Here is a 20193-nt window from a genome sequence, read left to right as displayed (position 1 = left end):
TTGTTGTGTCCTCTTAGAAGTTAATATATGGTATTTCCACCTTCTCTTGATTTGTTTTTTCTTTTCTATCTAGTAAACTTTTATATATATTTTTTGCCCTCTATTCTTTTTTTTTTTTAAGATTTACTTATTTAGTTTGAGAGAGAGAGAGGAAGAGAGCAGGAAGGAGGGGCAGAGAGAGGGAAGAAGAGAGAGTCAAACAGACTGTGTGCTGAGTGCAGAGCCTGCACGGGGCTAGATCTCACAACCCTGAGATCAGGATCTGAGCAGAAACCAAGAGTTGGAGGCTTAACCTATTGCACCACTCAGGTGGCCCATGCTCTCTCTGTATTCTTAATATAGTTGAGTTTCACACTACTCTTTCACTTAATAGCTTCATTTCATGGAGGGCTTTCTTAGGCCAGAACATCTCTGTGTACAGCTTCTGTGAGTGATGTCAGCTCAATTCTGGGAAAGTTGTTTTGAATTACTGCTAGCTCTGAAATGGCCAGAAAAGCACCAGTACCTGGTACTTAGTTTTTGCACAAACCTCATTACTATTAGTCTGAATTAATAACTTCTTAGGTTTTCTAAGTGGGACTAGGAGGATATATCTATTCAACTAAAGAGAAATGGATGGTTATGAAGTAATTGACTGATTTGGGGAGTGTCCTCTGTGGCTTCTTGGCACTATACTTTCAGCCATATTAGGGACAGCAACACAGAGCACACAGTAGGTGCTCAACAAATCATCATAGACCATCATCATCATAGAGTGGTGCCCACTGAGGTACATTTATTTCTCTGGAGGTATTCTTCACAACCCTGGTGTGGGAGGAATCCCACTCCCGATTCTATTCCCAGCTCTTTTTTCTACCACTGTAACGCTCAGCATCTTTATCTAAAAAAACAAGAATCCTTGCTCATCTCATGAAATTATTGAGAGGACAAAATGAAAACACAAAAGTGAACGTGTTTTGCAAACTACTGGGTCCTACATAGGGCTTACAGATACAGCGAGGCAGCAACTCAGCCTTGGGGTGGCCCGAAAACATGTCCCTGATCCACATACAAACTTCAGGGAGTCCAGAGTCCTCTAGAATGCAGTACTTCATCAGCCTAAGAAGCCTTGAGGAGCTGATGCTTCAGGGAAAACACTCCTGAGGGCCCCACATATCCAAAGTTCCCTTGGGCCGGCAGCTGGAGGGCTTAAGCAGAAGAAGGATCCTATTATAAAACTCAGGGCTTCTCTGAGAACCTCACAGCTTCTCTAGAGCTTAGGGGTGGGCCCAGGGATGCCTCTAACATGGATGAGCCATTTTGTTTTTAACTTAGGAGAAGGTGTGGTGATCAACATAGCTTATTTCCAGTGCCAGCTTAATGTCCCTGTTTTCTCTTCACACTCTCATGGTCTTTATCACTTACCTGTCTCAGCATTTATGCACACACTCCCCTAACTAAAATAGATACATTTCTTAACCTCTTCTACCAGTCAGGAAAAGCTAAGTTTGTCTGTAGGACCAAACAACCCCTGAATCTCAGTGGAATAACACACGACCATACCATTTATTTCTCACTGACTGAGTCTGGCCAGTGGAAGAGAGTAGGAAGGCTCTGCTTATCTTAATCTCTCTCAGATCCAGCTGACATAGGTGCCATCTCACTCAATACTTCTCTTATAACAAAGGCAGGGCAAAAAGAACATGGCAAACCACATGCTTCTACTCAGGAGTGACACATGTCACTTCCACTCATATTGCATTGGCCAAAGCAAGTCATATCCTAAGGCATCAGGGAAGTATAGGCCTACCACATGCCTGAGAGGAGAAGAGAAATATTTGTTAGCCCATACAAATCATGACCGTGCCTTTTGTGGTAGGCAGAATAATGACCCTTCCAAGTTGTTCATGTCCTAATTCCTGGATTATGTTATGTTATGAAGCAAAGGGGAATGGAGTTACAGATGAAATTGAGGTTGCTAATCAGCTGACATTAAAATAGGGAGATTATCCTTGATTATCCAGATGGGCTCAATGTAATCACAAGGGAGAATATGGAAGAGGGAGGCAGAAAAGAAAGTCAGAGTAAGAGATGTGACATCAGAAGTAGGATTAGAGAGATGCAACATAGCTGGCTTTGAAAACAGAGGAAGGGGACCATGAGCCAGGAATGTAGGCAGCCTCTGGAAGCTGGAAAAGGCACAGAAACAGATTCTGCTCTCGGGGGTCCAGAAGGAATAAAACCCTGCAGACCCATTGATTTTAGTCCAGTGAAACTTGTCTCAGATTTCTGTACTACAGAACTGTAAGATAACCAATTTGTGTTGTTTTAAGGTACATTTGTAGCAATTTGTTACAGTGATAATAAGAAACAAAATACATCTCTCCTTTAGAAAATCACATTTGTTTTTCTAACTATAAAAGAAAGACATGATCAAACAAAAATACATAAAAGTAGACAAATAAAATATAAAAAATATCCCCAATACAAATTTCTGTTGTGGACCGTTTCAACATTATTTTCTGCACATCAATACATATGTATATTTTCATGCATGTGTTACAAAATTAGATCATGCAGCATAGTTTTGCAGCCTGACTTTTTAAAAAGATTTTATTTATTTATTTGAGACAGACAGAGAGAGAATGAGTGTGGGGGGGGAAGGGCAGAGGGAGAGGGAGAAGCAGGATCCCCACCTAGCAGGGACCCCCACATGCGTCTCAATACCAGGATCCTGAGATCATGACCTGAACTGAAGGCAGACACTTAACTGACGGAGCCACCCAGGTACACCCGCAGCCTGCCTTTTAATTTAGCAATAGATCTTGAGCATTCTGCTATGACTAAAGTGTTTTAACTATGCTGTCCAATAGTATAAATGCCTTTGAGAACCTGAAATGTAACTAGTCTAAATTGAGATGTACTATCCTTGAAAAATACATAGCAGATTTCAAAGACTTAGGATGGGAAAAGAATGTAAAGCTCTTACTAATAAGGTTTATATGGATTACATGTTGAAATAATAGTATTTTGAAATAATAAAATAGCATGCTGGGTTACATATGTAATTAAAGTAAAAAGGATACCATTTTAGAGAGAAGAAAGCAGACTGAGAAAGATTAAGAAATTTGCCAGCCAGGAGGTCATGAGCTGGTACTCAAATCCAGGTCTGATAGGCTCTAGAACAGAACCCACATAAGCCATCCTCTCTATTCACTCCTGTCATTCAGGTTCTATTCATGTGTCACCTTGGATTGTTATGATTGGCCCTGTGCTTCTCTTGCCATCCAGTGTTCCTAAACCACCACTCAGCACTCCATCCTGGCCAGACTCTCTTCCCTGAGTGTGTCTGTCTTTGCCACATTCTTCTGACCAATTTTGTCTCTTAGATTTCTCCACTTCCCCAGGTCTCTCCATTAGACTGAGGCTCAGCTCCATTTCCATCTCTTCCATAACTTCCCTAAAGCTTTCCCTAATTATTCAACACACAACAATCCCTACGAATTCTGAAATTTACTGCTTGCTCTCTGGGCCATTTGTGGGAGTGGGGATAGAAAGAAAATGGGAACACATTACCACCTGGGCAAATCCCATGTAAAGACTTTTAGCTGGGTAGATGGTTGGTAAGAGATCTGAAAAGAATGTTCCTGAGGTACAAATCCACTTGGACCCTCAATTAGCACCTTTTCTGTTGGTCGAAAGGTTTCATCCTAGACAGTGTCTGTTGAGAACAAAGACTCCCTGACAAGAATGTACCTCCTCGAAGATTTGTCCTACTATATAGCAGAACCTGGTACATAGTAAATGCTCGATCAATATGTGTCAAATCTATACCATGTATATTTTGTATCCTAATGCGTCTTCCACAGCGCTTGCTGAGTTGACTTAACACTCTAAATCCAGGTTATTTCAGTAAATACCAAGTCTGACACCACTACGGTACAAGTGCCTTACCCTTACACACCACTTTCCATCAACTTCCAGCTGCCTTCTTTTAAAACACTTGTCTTTTACTACGCCCCCCCCCCCCCCATACATCCATTAGAACTTGTTCAGCTCTACCAGGTTAGTGCTTCTGCAGTAGCTGGGTCACGTCTCTAAAGAAGCGCCCCCACTTGAGATTGAAACTAATCTGTTTACGTCCGTCTCATTGGCTGGGCTCTGAGCTCCTAGAATTTGGCTGTCTTACTCACCCTTTACCCAAACCAAACGATTATTCACATAAGAGTAGTTAATAATGAAAATGACGGTTTGTAGCACATGGTTTGTGCACTGCATGGGCCCAGGATGATTTGTACTGTATTTGTAAGGTACATTTAAAAATATTACATACTAAATATCTTTGTATTCTCTAATAAACTCATATCAACTCTGTATATGAGTAAGATTAATATCTCCAATTTGCTAAGGAAACTGGCTCAGAAGGTCAAGCCTTTACTGCAAGGTCTTACAGGGAAGAAACTAACCACACACTTAAATTCAGCTCTGAAAGTCGGGAGCCGAGCCGGAGGCCTTTTGAACTCTTCCGGCCACCGTCGCGGGTCCTTTCCGCGGCTTCTACTTCTGCGCCTGCGCGCTGCTGGAACGCCGTCCATTTCTGTATCAGTTAGGGAGGACGTTAGGTTTGAGGTTGGTGTTGAGGTGAGTCGTGTTGCTTTTGCGTCCTTCCTCAGGGTTCACCTAACTGCTGCGTTCCGTTGCCTGCTCTTGCTATGACTTGGAGTTGAGTTGTGCCCGTATCTCTGCGGTCGGGGAGCCTCACCTCTCACAGGGGTCGACCCCTGCACGCCCCCGCCGCGGCCTCAGGAAGGCTGCGGGCAGGCGGCGGGGCCCCCGGGGGCTGGGTGGGCTGCAGGGTCCCGGAGGAAGCAACTAGGATTCGGAGGCGGCTGGCCCGGGCCTGGTCTCCGCTGTTTCTTCCCCAGTCAGTGTGACCTTGGTTAGGTCATTTGACGTGTCTGGCCCCAGGGTGAAAAGGGAGGGGTGGTTTCTTCCTCAGAGGGTCGTGAGGCTAAGGGGCAAAGTAGGGCAAACAGCAGCTTCGCGCGGTCGGTGCTCTCTCGCTGTGTGGTAACGTGGGTGATTCGACTCGAGAAGCTGGAAAGCGGGGAGGTGAAGGTGGGCGTCCTGCAGCCTCCCAGCGCGCGCATGGCCCTTCCACCCCAGCCCTCCCGCCTCCTTGACCGAAGGTCTGCGAGACTGCGCGGCGGTCACTAGGTGGGCCCTGGAGGCCACGGCTGGGCTCCTGCCCGAGTTTAAATCGTTTACCCCGTGACCTTGGAAAAGTTACACGTCATCTCCGTGTGCCCTAGTTTTCTCGTCAATGAAATGGGAATAATGAACTGATAGTTCGCAGAAGAGCAGATGGCTGTGAATACGTTTGCACTTGGCAGTCTAGAGCCACTGCTTATCTTAACTGTGATTGGGAGATTTTTGTTTGTAGTTTTTGCTCCCTATTGTGCCGCAGTGACCTTGCTTATTTAAGGTAGTCGTTCAGCGTGCCAGAGTTGGGGGGCGGGCGGGGACCCTGAAGCAGGCTAAGCCTTTAAAACGCCTTAGGCTTTTAAAAAATAATAATAAAAAAAAAACACATTAGGCTTTGTGGGAGGAGTCATGCCTGTGCCCCTCTAGGTACTAAAGTGCATTACGTGTAAGAGTTCTTTAGATATCTTACTATGTTCTCAGAGTTGTTTTTATTATTGTTTTACCTGTCAAGGAGAATAACTACCATGACTTCCAGTGCTTTGACGAAACCTCAGATGCGAGGCCTTCTGGCCAAGCGTCTGCGATTTCATATTGTTGGAGCGTTCGCTGTATCCCTGGGGGTTGCAGCTTTCTATAAGGTACGTGTGTTTGATTTTTACTTTGGTCCATATTTGGTCCAGAAATGTGTGTTTTAAATTTGAAAATGTGTTTTCATAAGTAGTTCTGAATCTTTTAAAGAAACTCCCTCTCTAACGTGCTCCCTTCCCCTTCCTCCACTTACCTCAGTGTGACAGGAAAATATCTCATACTCCCTAGATAGCTTGTCCTCCATCATTAAAGGAAGCTGTAGTAGTTTGTTAGGGCTGCCAAAGTACAACAAATTGGGTGGCTTAAACAACAGAAATTTATTTACTGTTCTAGAGGCTAGAAATCCAAGTTCAATGTGGCTGCAAGATTGATTTCTCTTGAAACCTCTCTCCTTGGCTTGTAGATGAGTTTCTCCCTTTGTCTTCACATGGTCTCTGTGTTGGCATGTTTTTGTTTGAATTTACCCTTGAAAGGATGCTAGTCATACTGGATTAGGACTCACCCTACAAACCTCATTTTAATTTATCTCTTTAAAGACCTATCTCCAAGTACTGTTACATTCTGAGGCACTAGGGACTTAAGACTTCAGCACATGAATTTTGGAAGACAATTCAGCCTGTAACACAGGATATAATTTTATTAAAGCAGAGCGATGGGGAAGGCAGTGTTTGGCAGCTTGAAGAATTTGTTGCCACAGAACTGCATTTTAATGCTGTGTCTTCTGTGGATTTTAACATTATGCCCTTTGTTTTTTTTTTTTAAATAAATTTTTTGTATTGTAAATACGCATAAAATTTAGCCTTTAAGTGTACAGTTTGGTGGTATTAAATACATTTATAATGTTGGATCACAATCCATCTCCATAACTCATCTTGTAAAACTAAAACTGTACCCATTAAATAATAAACCCATCCCTTCTCCATCCAGTCTGTGAAATAATTCTTCCTGTATCTTATTTTGACTTTTCTAGGTACCTATGTAAGTGGAATAATATATTATTTTGTCTTTCTTAACTGGCTTATTTCAGTTAGTATAATGACCCCAAGGCTCATCCATGTTGTAGCATATGTCAGAATTTCTTTCCTTTTTAAGGCTGAGTAATATTTCATTGTATGGGGCTCCTGGCTGGCTCAGTTGGTTTGGCGTCTGCTTTTGGCACAGGTCATGGTCCCAGGGTCCTGGGATGGAGCCCCACATTGGGCTTCCTGCTCAGTGGGGAGCCTGTTTCCCCCTCTCCCTGCTGCTCCCCCTGCTTGTTCTTTCTCTCTGTCAAATAAATAAAATCTTTAAAAACAAATATTCCATTGTATGTCTGTACCACATTTTGCTTATTCATTCAACTTTGATGGACACTTGAGTTGCTTCCATGTTTTAGCTATTGTGAATAATGCTTCTGTGAACATGGATACAGGTATCTCTTCAAGACCCTGCTTTTAGTTTTTTTTGATATATATCCATAAGTGGAATTGATAGATCATATGGTAATTCTATGTAATTTTTCAGGCAACCACCATGCTGTTTTCCGTAGTACTGTCTGACATTTTATATCTTGCTACTTTGCTGAATTATTTATTGGTTCTAACAGGTTTTTTTCTGTATGAATTTTTAGGGTTTTCTACATATATCATCTGTAAACAGATGATTTTGCTTCTTCCTTTCCCATTTAGATGCCTTTTATTTCTCTTTCTTGCCTAATTGCTCTGGCTAGAACTTAGAGTACTGTGTTGAATGGAAGTGACAAAAGTGGATATCTTACGGGTTATGTTGCGGTAGTTTCATTCTATTCCTAGTTTGAGTGTTTTTATCATGACAGGATACTGAATTTGTTAAATGCTTTTTTGCATTAATTGAAATTTTTTTTTTTTTTTCATTTATTCTGTCAGTGTATGTTACATTGATTTTGTATGATGGACCATTGTGTGTTAAACAATCCATGCATTCTAGGAATAAACCTCATTTGGTAATTGTGTACAGTTCTTTTAATATGCTGCTGAATTCAGTTTGCTAGTACTTTGTTAAGGATTTTTTTTTTTTTTTTTTTTTTACATCAATGTTCATAGGGGATATTGGTATGTAGTTTTCTTGTAATGTTTTGTCTGGCTTTGGTATCAGGGTAATGCTGGCCTGGTAAAATGAGTTAAGTGTTCCTCCACTTCATTTGCTTGGAAAGATTTCAGGATTGGTATTCTTTAATTTTTTTTGTAGAACTGACCAATGAAGCCATCAGGTCCTGGGTTTTTCTTTGTTGGGAGATTTTTGACTACTGATTCAGTATCTTTACTACTTATAGTTATATTCAGATTTTCTCTTTCTTTGTGATTTAGTCTTGGTAAGTTTTGTGTTTGTAGGAATTTATCCATTTTATATAGGTTATCCAGTCTGTTGGTGTACAGTTGTTCATACTACTCTCTTACAATCCTTTTAATTTCTGTAGAATCTGCAGTAATGTCCACTTTCATTTCTGATTTTAGTAATTTGAATCTTTTCCCCTTTCTTCTTAGTTCATCTTGCTAAAGGATTGTCAATTTTGTTGATGTTTTTGAAGAACCAGTTTTTGGCCTTCTTGATTTTTCTTTTTCCCCCTAGTCTTTGTTTTGTTGATCTCTTTATTATTCCTAAAGGAATAATAAGGAAATAAGATATTATTTCCTTCCTTCTAGCTTTTGGTTTATCTTTTCTTTTTCTGGTTCCTTAAGTTGTAATGTTAGGCTGTTGATTTGAGATCTCTCTTGTTTTTTAATATATGTGTTTATAGCTAAAAATTTCCAGAACCCCTTAGCACTCCTTTCACTGTGTCCTGTAAGTTTTGGTGTGTTTTGTTTTTTCATTTGTCTCTAAATATTTTCTGATTTCATTCGTGGTTTCTTCTTTGTTCCATTGGTTGTTTAAAAGTTTGTTGCTTAACCTCCATAGTTTTGTGAATTTTCCAGTTTTCCTTCTGTTACTGATTGCTAATCTCATGCCATTGTGATCAGAGAACGTACTTTGTATGATATCTATCTTTTTAAATCTAATGAGACTTAATGTATGGCCTAATGTATGGTCTATCCTGGAGTGTATCCAATGTACAGTTGAGAAGAATGTGTATCCTGGGGGCACATGGGTGGCTCAGTCGGTTAAGTGTCTGCCTTCAGCTCAGGTCATGATCCCAGCGTTCTGGGATCAAGGCCCCTGTCAGGCTCCCTGCTCAGCAGGGGAGTCTGCTGCTCTCTATCTCTCTCCTTCCGCTTGTGCAGTCTCTTTCTCTCTCTCTCAAATAAATTAATAATAGATAAATCACTGTTGTTTAAAAAAAAGGTTGTGTATTCTGTAGTTGGGTGGAGTGTTTTTTGTATATGTGTTAGATCTGGTTGGTTTAATGAGTTAAGTCCTCTATATTCTTACTTAGGTCTGGTGTGGTTTTATCTTTCATTGAGATTGAGGTATTGAAGTCTTCAGCTGTTGCTGTAGAACTATTTTTCTCTTCAATTCTGTCAGTTTTTGCTTTATATATTTTGCTGGTGTGTTAGGTGAGTATATTTTTCTAATTGTATAAATTCTTACTGTATTGAAGCTTTTATGATTATTTAAAGTCCTTCTTTTTCTCTCGTAATCTTTTTTGATTTAAAGTCTATTTTGTCTGATATTAATAAAGCCACTCCCACTCTCTTGGTTATTGTTTGCATAGAACATCTTTTTGCAAACTTTCCCTTTCAGTCTATTTTTGTCTTTGAATCTGGAATAAGTGTGTTGCAGACAGCATTTTTGTTGGGTCATTTTTCAATCCATTCTGCAATCTCTGTGAGGATTGTATGTGTAGATGCCTTTGAATGTGTTAGTCTTGAATGTCTGGCTCCCAAAAGAAGAAAATGGGAAAAATGAAGAGAGGGGAAGAAAGGTGCTCTGTCCTTTTAAGTCCTCAGAAAGTTACTCACCTGATTAAAAGAGGCTTGCAACTGTAGGGGGAGTGCAACAGCAGTGGCCACCAGCCTGTTTGGCCCTCTGTGAACAAAAGCAGCAATCAGCTATCAGAGTACAGGTCCTTGGTATATGGAGGAGAGGGTCCTTCTTGCCCATCTTCGTTCCAGAAAGCTGTGTGTAAGGTGTTCCAGGAACACTTGCACAGCTGCCTACCTTGGAGATGGGGAATGGGTAGCTGTTAAGTTGCTAAAAGCTGAAAGATTAACCTGACCACAGTTTACAGTTTAAGCCTTCCTCTGGAAATTGTATGCTTTCAAGAGATGCAAAGTTTCATGATAGTAACATTAAACAGATTGTGCTAGTGCAGTTGTTGTGTAGGTGGGGAGAGATTCCTGGTGTTCCTACTCCACTTTTTTCCCAGAATACTCTTATGCGCTTTGTGTTTCTTAAAGTCTTCATGTTATATTTACAGCTTTTCTTCTATAAAAATGTTTATGATAATACATGTATTTATGACCATGTGTCATAATGGCCCATGAATTAGAGCTTTGTAGTGCTTTGTACTTTTTTTTGGTTTAGTCCTTCTATTTTTAGTAGACTGTGAGCCTCTTTAGGGCAGAGTGCCTTTTTTTGTTCACAGTGGCACCCCATTGTCACTTGCCTGACACACAAATAGATGCTTAAAAGTATCTGTTGAATAAGATGTAGTGTCTGAAATTTAGTACAGTGGTAGGTGCTGTAGAGTGCTTTGGAGTATACTAATTGTATATACCTCTAAATATGTGTCTTTAAAGAAGTTAAGAGTCAAGTTGGGTGAAAAAATTAGGTATTAGTGCAAGATAGAATATAAACAAAAGGACATTTCATTTCTCAGAGCTGTTCCTGGAGCAACTTATACACAGTGTGCAAGAATGAAGGGCAAGAAGGACCTTGTCTTCCAAGTACTAGGTGAACCATACTCTGGTAGTTGATTGCTGCTTTTGTGTGTTTCTTTCAGTGGGTGTGGGGTATTTTGGGTCATAGCTCTTTGATAGAGCAGGCTGAATTTGTGACTTGAAAGTTAGGGTGAATTTGAAGTGCTAAGGGGAGGGAGAACAACTTGAGCAAAAGCACTAAGGGGTCTGTGCTTTGGGACCCTATGAGGAGACAGGCATAAAAAAGTAAACCCTTTACTTGCTCCTTGAGATAGTTGCTCCTGGGCATGTAGTGGGCATGAAATAAATGTTTGTGGGAGAAGGATGGATGGATGGATGAGTAAATGAAGTGGGAGTAAGGAGAGGAATTTGGGGAACTCATTTCTTTGCTCTCATTGTCACTATCAAACTTGAGGCCTTTGTAACTTGTATAGATTCTTGTCGCTTTTAACTTTAGCCTCTAGAATGGATCTGTTTATGGTTTTGAGTTCCTGCATGCTCAGTGTGCAGCGGCTTTCAAAATCTTGACTTACAGTAAGAAATACATTAACTACTGGCTGCAGTTTTCTAAACTGGTTTCATTACTTACAAATGGGTTGTGAGTGCTTTGCTGAAACTTGGTCTTGATTTTAAGATACTTTCTGATTAGCTCTTTCTGCCTTTCCATCATCTTCCCAGCAGTCCTAATATACCCAGCCCTTCATAACTAGCCGCTGTTCGAAAATTCTGCTTTCTCCCATGGGTTTGTACACAACAGGAATGTCTTTCATCTCATTGTGTGGCAAATTCCGTTTTATCCTCAAGGCCCACTCAGATGTTTCCTTTTGGAGTTGCAGCCTGTTCCTCCAGATGGGTTGGTTGTGTCCTGCTAGGTCCTCAGTCATTTTGTACCAGACTGTACATTATTTGGCACATTGTATTTTAAGTAATACTTGCTTCAGGGTGTGTCTCTTCTACTAAATTAAGAGCCCATGTCAGACCAGTAGTCTATTCTGAATGAAAGTTTTAAATTTTGCTTGGTAGATTAGTCAGTGTTTGTGTATAGTTAGTGTTTGAATGGAAGGAAGGTAGGTTCGCAAAACACCGAGGAATCCAGATTCTTATCAAAGAATAAGGCGGGTGTAAACTTGGTTCCCTTGGTAGATGCTCGCTTCCTTCATTTCCCTTACCCAGTTAGTGTTGAGTGCTTTTGAAGATTTGGCCTTTATTTTGTTCTTAGTTTTGACTGATTTTCACAATTTTAATCAGCTTCTGTACTTATATAAAGTCACCATCCATTAAATCATTTTTGATTAAGTTAATTTGCTAAGCTTAAATTCATTAATACGGGTTAGATTTTGAGGCAAATTAGCAGTGCTTATCCTGAATGGATTTTTTCTGTAGGTAATTACTGTTAAATAAATTAGACATATCCTAAATCTTCAGGTATTTGCTTATCTGTGTAAGGCCTCATATATAGATTTTATGGGTTTCAAGTAACTCATGGTGTCACTCTAAATTGATAGTTTGTATTCTTTGTTGCTGAAGTCCAGATTTTTCAGACTTAAAAAAGTTTAAAGTGTAACACAAAACAAAATAGGTGGGGTTATAACATGCATATCCTTTTATTTTTGGGTTCACTGAACCTTTTATTTTAGTCTGCCATATTTTTAAAAGGAAAAATATTTTTCTTGTTTTAACAAGAAATGCTCAGTCGCCTTCTGGGTAACAGACTGGCCTCAGTTCAGAGGGTTGCACTGGGGCTCCTGCCTCTTGGTCTTATTGGAAGAAGTTGGGAATTTTCATAGGAGGTGAGGCAGTAAAACTGGTCAAGTTTTAGTACCAAGTGTCATGATTCCATGTATTTCTGCAGTACCTTAATGGAAGTAGATTGGCACTTGAAGAATTTTTTTACTGGTTTTTATATGCAGGTTGGGATTTGATTTTGGATTATAACCCACACATTGAAATCTGCTAGGTAGTATTTTGTGGAAAATATAACCTTTGCCAGATGACAGACCTGGGTTTGAATCCTGGTTGAACCCACCTACCACCTAGTGCTTCTTCTAGACCTTAATTGGGTCACTTAAATTCTGAGTCCCATTTCCTCCTGTGTAAAACAGGTCAATGTATATTCTAAGGGCTTAAATCAGATTGAAGTGTAAATCATCCAGAACTGTTCTTGCCAGATAGAAAGCTTCCTGTGTCTTTCAGAGGCAAATGGGTACAGAATTGATCTCACTCCTTTGAAGTTAATATAATTTAAATTGATCCAGAATATATTAGCATGTCTCAGCTGTGGGGATATTAGGTTTTGCTAGAGGGAAGACTGCTATCTGTCTTCTCCCTAAAGCCTTTTAGCTTTCTGGGTATCTTCCTTTGGCTCTTACCAGTCTGCATACCCACACCCAGCAAAAGGAATAATCCATCCCCAGGCAAGGAAGGCCCCTTTTGCTGAGTAGTTTCCATGAGGCTGTTTTATCTTCCCTTGCATCTGTGTCAGTGCCTCCAACCTTTGTCTTAGGAACTGCAGAGTTCAAGTTAAAGGTGAACACAAACATAATTTATGTTGTCTTTGGATATTATTTTTAATGGTTTTAAGAATAAGCTCTAACGGGATATGTTATTTTTTAGTTTGCTGTGGCCGAACCAAGAAAGAAGGCATATGCAGATTTCTACAGAAATTATGATTCCATGAAAGATTTTGAGGAGATGAAGAAGGCTGGTATCTTTCAGAGTGCAAAGTGATTTGGGAATGTAAAGGTAATGTGGCTGTTTGAATTACTGTTTAAAAATTTTTTTTAAATTGTGGTAAAATACATAGATCCAGAACTCTTTTCATCTTGCAGAACGACCCATTGAATTACTCTCTATTCCCCCCATCCCCTAGCCAACCACCATTCTACTTAGTGTCTCTGAATTTGACTACTCTAAGTACTTCATTTAAGTGGAATCATATAGTATTTGTTTGGCTATAGTATTTGGCTTATTTTACTTAATATAATGTCCTCAGAATTCATCCATTACAGTATGTGTCAGAATTTCCTTCTTTAAGGCTAAATAACATTCCATGGTATGTATATACCACATTTTGCTTATTAATTCACCTCTGGTGGATATTTGGATTGCTTCCACCTTTTGACTTGTAAATAATGTTGCTATGTTAGGGGTGCCTGGGTGGCTCAGTCGGTTAAATGTCTGACTCTTGATTTCAGCTTATGTCATGATCTGAGGGTTGTGAGATGGAGCAGGGTGTGGAGCCTGCTTAAGATTCTCTCTCTCCCTTTCCCCCCATCCCAAATAATAATGTTGCTATGATGTGTGCAAATATCTCTTTAAAACCCCTTCTTTTAATACTGTTGAGTATGTATCCAGAAGTGGAGCAGCTGGATCATATAGTAGTTCTGTTTTTATTGTTGAAAGGAAACACTGTACTGTTTAACATAGTGGCTGCACCGTTTTATACTCTATCAAGTGCAGAAGGGTTCCAGTTTCACTACATGCTTGCCAATACTTTTTTTTTTTTCCCATAGTAGCCGTCTGATGGGTGTGTGGTGGTACTGGATTTTGATTTTTATTTGCATTTCCTAATGGCTAATGATGTTGACCATCTTTTCTCATGCTTATTGCCCAATTTATGTGTCCTCTTTGGAGAAATGTCTAATTAAATTCTTCACCCGCTTTAATCAGTTTGGGGTTTTTTTGTTGTTGAGTTGTAGTTCTTCAAACCGCTTATCAGATATGATTTTGCAAATATTTTCTCCCATTCTACAGATTACCTTTTCACTCTGTTGATTGTATTCTTTGCACAGACATTTAAAATTTTGATGGGGTCTGTGTAACTTTTGTTGTTGCCTGTGCTTTTGGTGTCCTTTCCAAGAATCACTGTCACATCCAGTGTCATGAAACTTCTCTTACATTTTCTTGTAAGTTTTATAGTTTTAGGTCTTTGATCCATTTGAGTTAATTTTTGGATATGGGGTAAGAAAAGGGTACAACTTCTTTCTTTTTCGTGAATATCCAGGTTCCCAACAGCATTTGTTGAAAAGCCTGTCCTTTCCCCAGTAGATGGTCTTGGCACCATTGTTGGTAATTTTTTGACTGTATATGTGAGGGTTTATTTTGGGCTCTTTTTTGTTGCATTGGTTTATATTTCTGTTTTTATATCAGTACCACACTATTTTGATTACTGTGGCTTTATAGTAAGTTTTGGAACTAGGAAGTGTTAGTCCTTCAACTTCGTTGTCTTTTTCAAGATTGTTTAGGCTATTCAGGGTCCCTTGATAGTTTATATGAATTTTAGGATGGATTTTTCTACTTCTGCAAAAATGCTGTTGTGATGTTGATAAGGGATTACATTATATTATGTAGCTCTCACTTTAGGGACATCTTGGCAATCATAAGTATTCCACTCCATGAACATGAGATGCCTTTTCATTTACTTATGTCTTTAATTTTTTTCAGCAGTATTTTGTAGTTTCAGTATGTAGGTCTTTTGCATTCTTGGTTAAGTATTCCTATGTATTTTATTCTTTTTGATGCTATTGTAATTGGAATTGTTTTCTTATTTTTTTTTCTGATTATTCATTGTTATTGGATAGAAACACAACTGGCTTTTGTGTGTCGATTTTTTACCCTGCAGCTTTGCTCAGTTTATTCTAACAGGTTTTTTGTTTGTTTGTTAGAGTGCGCACTTGTGCACAAGCTGGGGGGCGCGGGAGAGGGAAAGAATCTTAAGCAGGCTCCATGCTCATCATGGAGCCTGACCCAGGGCTCGATCTCACAACCCTGAGATCATGACCTGAGCCAAAATCAGGAGTCAGATGCTTAACCAACTGAGCCACCCAGGCGCCTCTAAGTTTTTTTTTTTTTGTATGGAATCTTTAGGGTTTTCTACGTTTAGGGTTTTCTGCATATAAGACCTGCAAACAGAGATGGTTTTATATCTTCCCTCTCAATTTGGATGTCTTTTATTTCTTTCTCTTGTCTAATTGTTCTGGCTAGGACTTCCAGTTCTTTGTTGAAGTGGTAAGAATGGGCATCCTTATCTTTTTCTTGATCTTAGAGAAAAAACTTTCAGGCTTTGACCAGTGAGTATGATATTAGCTGTGCTAACTTTTCATATATGGGCTTTTATTATGTTGCTGTAGTTTGCATCTGTTCCTAATTTATTGAGTATTTTTTTCTCCCTGTACTGTACTTTTTATCTCCATGACTTGTTTTATAACTGGAAGTTTGTATCTCTTAAAACCTTTCACCTGTGTTACCCATCCCCTGCTCCTCTCCCATCCCACACCCAGTTCTCTATATTTATGAGTCTTTCCTGACTTGCTTCACTTAGCATAATATCCTGTAGGTTCATCCATGTTGTGGCATTAAATGGCAAGATCTCATTCTTTTTTATGGCTGAGTAATATTTCAGTGTGTGTGTGTGTACCCAGTAGTGGAATTATTGGATCATATGGTAATTTTATTTTTAACTTTCTGAGAAACCTCTGTACTGTTTTCCACAGTGGTTGCACTAATTTACATTCCCACCAATTTGGTCTCTTTTGTCCAGGTCACCAGGGTTCTCTTTTCTCCACATCCTTACCAACACTTGTTATCTCTTCTCTTTTTCTTCTTTTCTTCTTTTTTTGATTCTAGCATTCTGACTGGTGTGAGGTGGTAGCTCATTCTAGTTTTGATTTGCATTTCCCTAACGGTTAGTGATATTGAACATCTTTTCATGTGTCTGTTGGCCATGTATGTCATCTTTGGAAAAATGTTCAGGTCCTCTGCCTATTTTTAGTTGGTGTTGTTTTGGTATTAAGTTCTTTATATACTTTTATTAACCCCTTATCAGATACTTGGTTTGCAGATATCTTCTCCCATTCAGTAGGTTGCCTTTTTATTTTGTTGATGCTCTTCCTTTGCAGTGCAAAAGCTTTGTATTTTGGTGTAGTCGTAATAGTTTATTTTTGCTTTTGTTTCCCTTGCCTGAGGAGACATGTCCATAAATATGCTGATAGGGCTGACATCCAAGAGATTACTGTTTATGCTTTTTTTTTTTAAGATATTTATTTATTTATTTATTTATTTATTTGACAGAAATAGCGAGAGCAGGAACACAAGCAGGCGGAGTGGGAGAGGGAGAAGCAGGCTCCCGCAGAGCAGGGAGCCCGATGCGTGGGGCTCGATCCCAGGACCCTGGGACCATGACCTGAGCCGAAGGCAGCCGCTTAACGACTGAGCCACCCAGGCGCCCCTGTGTATACTTTCTTATAGGAGTTTTATGGTTTCAGGTCTTACATTTAGGTCTTTTATCTATTTTGAGTTCATTTTTGTGTATGGCATAAGAAAGTGGTCCAATTTTCCCAGCACCATTTATTGAAGAGTTGTCTCTTCCCTGGTATATTCTTGCCTCCTTTGTCATGTGGATTAAATGACCATGGAAGTATGGGTTTATTTCTGGGCTGGATTCTCTTCCATCAGTCTTTTTTGTGTCTGTTTTTGTACCAGTACTATACTGTTTTGATTACTATAACTTTGTAGTACATTTTGGAAATCTGGGATTGATAACCTCTAGCCTTGTTCTTCCTCAAGATTAATAGCTTTGGCTATTAATGATCTTTTGCGGTTCCAAACAGATTTTAGGATTTTTTGGTTCTGAATCTGTGAAAAATGATTGGTATTTTGATAGAGATTGCACTGAATCTCTCTAGATTGCTTCAGGTAGTATGGACATTTTAACAATATTAAGTCTTGAATCCATGAGTATGGTGTATCTTTCCATTTGTTTGTATCATCTTCAGTTTCTTTCATCAGTGTCTTACAGTTTTCAGAGTGTAGGTCTTTTATCATCTTGGTTAGATTTGTTCGTAGTATTTTGTTGAGTGTTTTTATCGTGAAAACAAGTCAGAATGTTGCAAGCAATTTTTATTTTTTACCTTCTATCCTGAGGGAGGAGCCAGGAATCGGGCAGTTTCCTCCTGACCACGTTGTGTTGCACCAAGGAGGGGGTGAGGCAAGAGTGAGAAACAATTCCATGAAATTTCCTGCTTTTTTGTGTTTCTCTTGTATTAGTGTTTGGTTGTTGCAGTTTCTTAACTGGTTTCTAGAGTTCTCACAACTCTTTTTATATTTAGAATCATTTCACGTTACGCTATTGTTGCTTGCTAGATTGGCATTAGGAAAATGTACTAAAAAAGCACTTTTAGAAGTACTTAAAAAAAAAGTTTTGACTCTTTTTATAGTTTAGTTAGGTGTCCATAAGTGACTATGTGGCCCTCTAGAGATTCTGATTTGGTTTGTTATATCCACAAAGTCCTTATGCCTCATGGATAAGGTTCTGTTGACTATGAAGAAGTGACTTGTGTGCTGATGAAAGGTCCACTAAATTTGAAAGCATGTGAAACTTTTCATATTCTGGAATCTCATCGTTTATATATTTAACTTTATTCAAGCTCAGCATAAAAGCATTTAGAACAATTTAAGTAAAGATTCTATCCACTACCCTTGTGTGAATTTGATGTGACAAGGGGAATGTCAGTCAGCTATCTTTTTGGAATGCTGAATGAGCATTCCAGCTGTAGTGTGCATAGGTGTGTGTGTGTATGTGTATTTATATATGTATGTATGTATGTATGTATGTATGATCTTTCCTGGGGTATGGAGACCTGCTGCAGTGGACTTTAGTTTTTTAAAAGACTCAAGGATAATACTGAACATAAGTAACTTTTGCCTGATTTAAAATTCTGTAATGTTCATTTCTGTAGTTTATCTTAAAGGAAATATCTGAAATGCAGATAGATGCTTGCACAAAGTATATACTGTATTACTTAGAAAAAATAGGAAGAACTTTATTTCCAATGGTTGGAAAATTAATAAGGAACTATGAGTTTTTCATACCATGGACTACTACATTATGTCCATTAGAAATGATATTCATAAAGTAACATGAGATTATCATATAAGTAGAAAATATTTTACATAAAGGGTGATCTATGTTTAATAAAAATTGCACAGAAAAAAGACCAAAGGTAAAAAGATCAAGAAAATATTAATGGTTCTGTATGGAATCTTAACATTGCTGTTTTCTTGTAACTTTGACATTTTCACAATTTCTACAGTGGGTATGCATTTCATAATCAGATGTTAACAGGCTAATTTGTAAATGTTTGTTAGATTTTTACTTTTAGAGGTTGTGTTCTCATAAAACCAGTAAGAAAAAAAAACCAGTAAGCAAAACAGATCTGGAGACAGGAATAGAAATGTTGTTTAGAACAGATGGGCTGCTGCTTTTAAGAACAGTATGTGGGTATGAGAAGGGAATGGAGGAAGGGAGAGTGGACTTGAGAGGGAAGAAAAAGGCAAGATTTGGTCAGTGAAAAACAAGAAATTAGAGTAAGGTGTAGTATGCCCAGAACTGGTCAGGATCATCAGAGACCTTGGCAGAGAATGGACCTGGAGTCTGCACAGCCTGAAATGGCCTTCTCCTGGGCAGAAGGTTGAGTGAGCAAAGTGTAGGCTCCACTAGTAGGAGTAGACGTCATGTGACGGTGGTGAGGTATTGAGAGAGAATGCTTGTCATTAACTTACGCCACTGTGTTTTTTTCCACAGAATTTCTTTGGGTTGAGTTCCATTGAAGTCTGTCACTGACCTGTGTTCTGAACTATGAAACACGAATACTGGCTTATGGAATAGTTTGTCTTGATAAATAAACAACTAACAAATACTTTGGACAGTAAGTCTTTAATTATTCTGATAATTCAGAGTTGGAGATTTTAACTGTGTTTATGAACCTTAGGATGATAACGATTTTAAGATAAAATTTTGTTTTAGGATATTTTTCATTTCTCTGGTGTTTATTTCACTGAAATACTGGTAGGTGCACTTTCTTGGTCCTGGTAAGACCACACTATACTCTGTGCTCTTAGAAGGGACAGAGAACATCTTTTCAATAAAACATGTTTTTGGGCTTCATTGTCACTGTTGAGTAGCCCTGCTGGATCAACCACCAGATAAAATAGATAATTAAAATACCAGTTGCTTTTGAAGAGCTAACAGTATGTGTATGTAAGTTAGAATATATATTTGGTCCAGAAAAATACCATAATAGTATATATTATGGATATGGAATAATATACCTAGTCCAGAAAAAGTTGTATTAGAGTAGTGTCTGTTAATGATAAGAGTGTGGGAACTTATTTTGGGGGAGGTCTTAGGAGGACTTTTACCCCCTATATTAATAATTAATGCTTTTTCTTGTGATCAAAGTGATACTACAGAGAGCTTTAAAAATTAAGTTTATTTTAGCCTAAGCTAATTTCATCACTGATTGGCACTTTATTAGGATAACAAAAATTGTTCTTAGCCTTTTTAACTCATGCAAAATTCTTGGGTCCTAATAATGTGAGCTGTATTAAACCTAGGAATTGGCGAAAACCTGCATTTGAAAAACACTTGGTGACAATACACATTTATGTGTGGTCAGTAATTCAAGGATTCCTTTTATTTTCAACAGTTTATATTACAATTTCTTAGAAGTAGTATGCAAAATGACCATAAAAGATAATAATTAATACATATTTACATTCTTAAAAATAGTTACTCTTGAGGTTGACGAAGCTGTCACTTTACTAAATG

At 38.8% G+C, this 20193-nt stretch overlaps 1 protein-coding gene across 1 annotated transcript; it reads left to right on the top strand.

Moving 5' to 3' along the window:
- The first annotated feature begins 4474 nt into the window (after positions 1 to 4474).
- LOC113922735 (cytochrome c oxidase subunit 6C) lies at positions 4475 to 19283 on the top strand. Its single transcript, XM_027595000.2, has 4 exons — positions 4475 to 4620; positions 5696 to 5822; positions 13200 to 13328; positions 19168 to 19283. Exons 2-3 carry the CDS (start codon positions 5709 to 5711, stop codon positions 13311 to 13313), a joined length of 228 nt encoding a protein of 75 aa, XP_027450801.1. The 5' UTR covers positions 4475 to 4620; positions 5696 to 5708; the 3' UTR covers positions 13314 to 13328; positions 19168 to 19283.
- Positions 19284 to 20193: the final 910 nt, after the last annotated feature.

This window comes from Zalophus californianus, chromosome 4, assembly GCF_009762305.2.
Source record: "Zalophus californianus isolate mZalCal1 chromosome 4, mZalCal1.pri.v2, whole genome shotgun sequence".
In the NCBI taxonomy this organism is placed as follows: Eukaryota; Metazoa; Chordata; class Mammalia; order Carnivora; family Otariidae; genus Zalophus; species Zalophus californianus.
The sequence above is the reverse complement of the archived record's forward strand: the minus strand, read 5'-3'. Positions and strand labels throughout refer to the sequence as shown.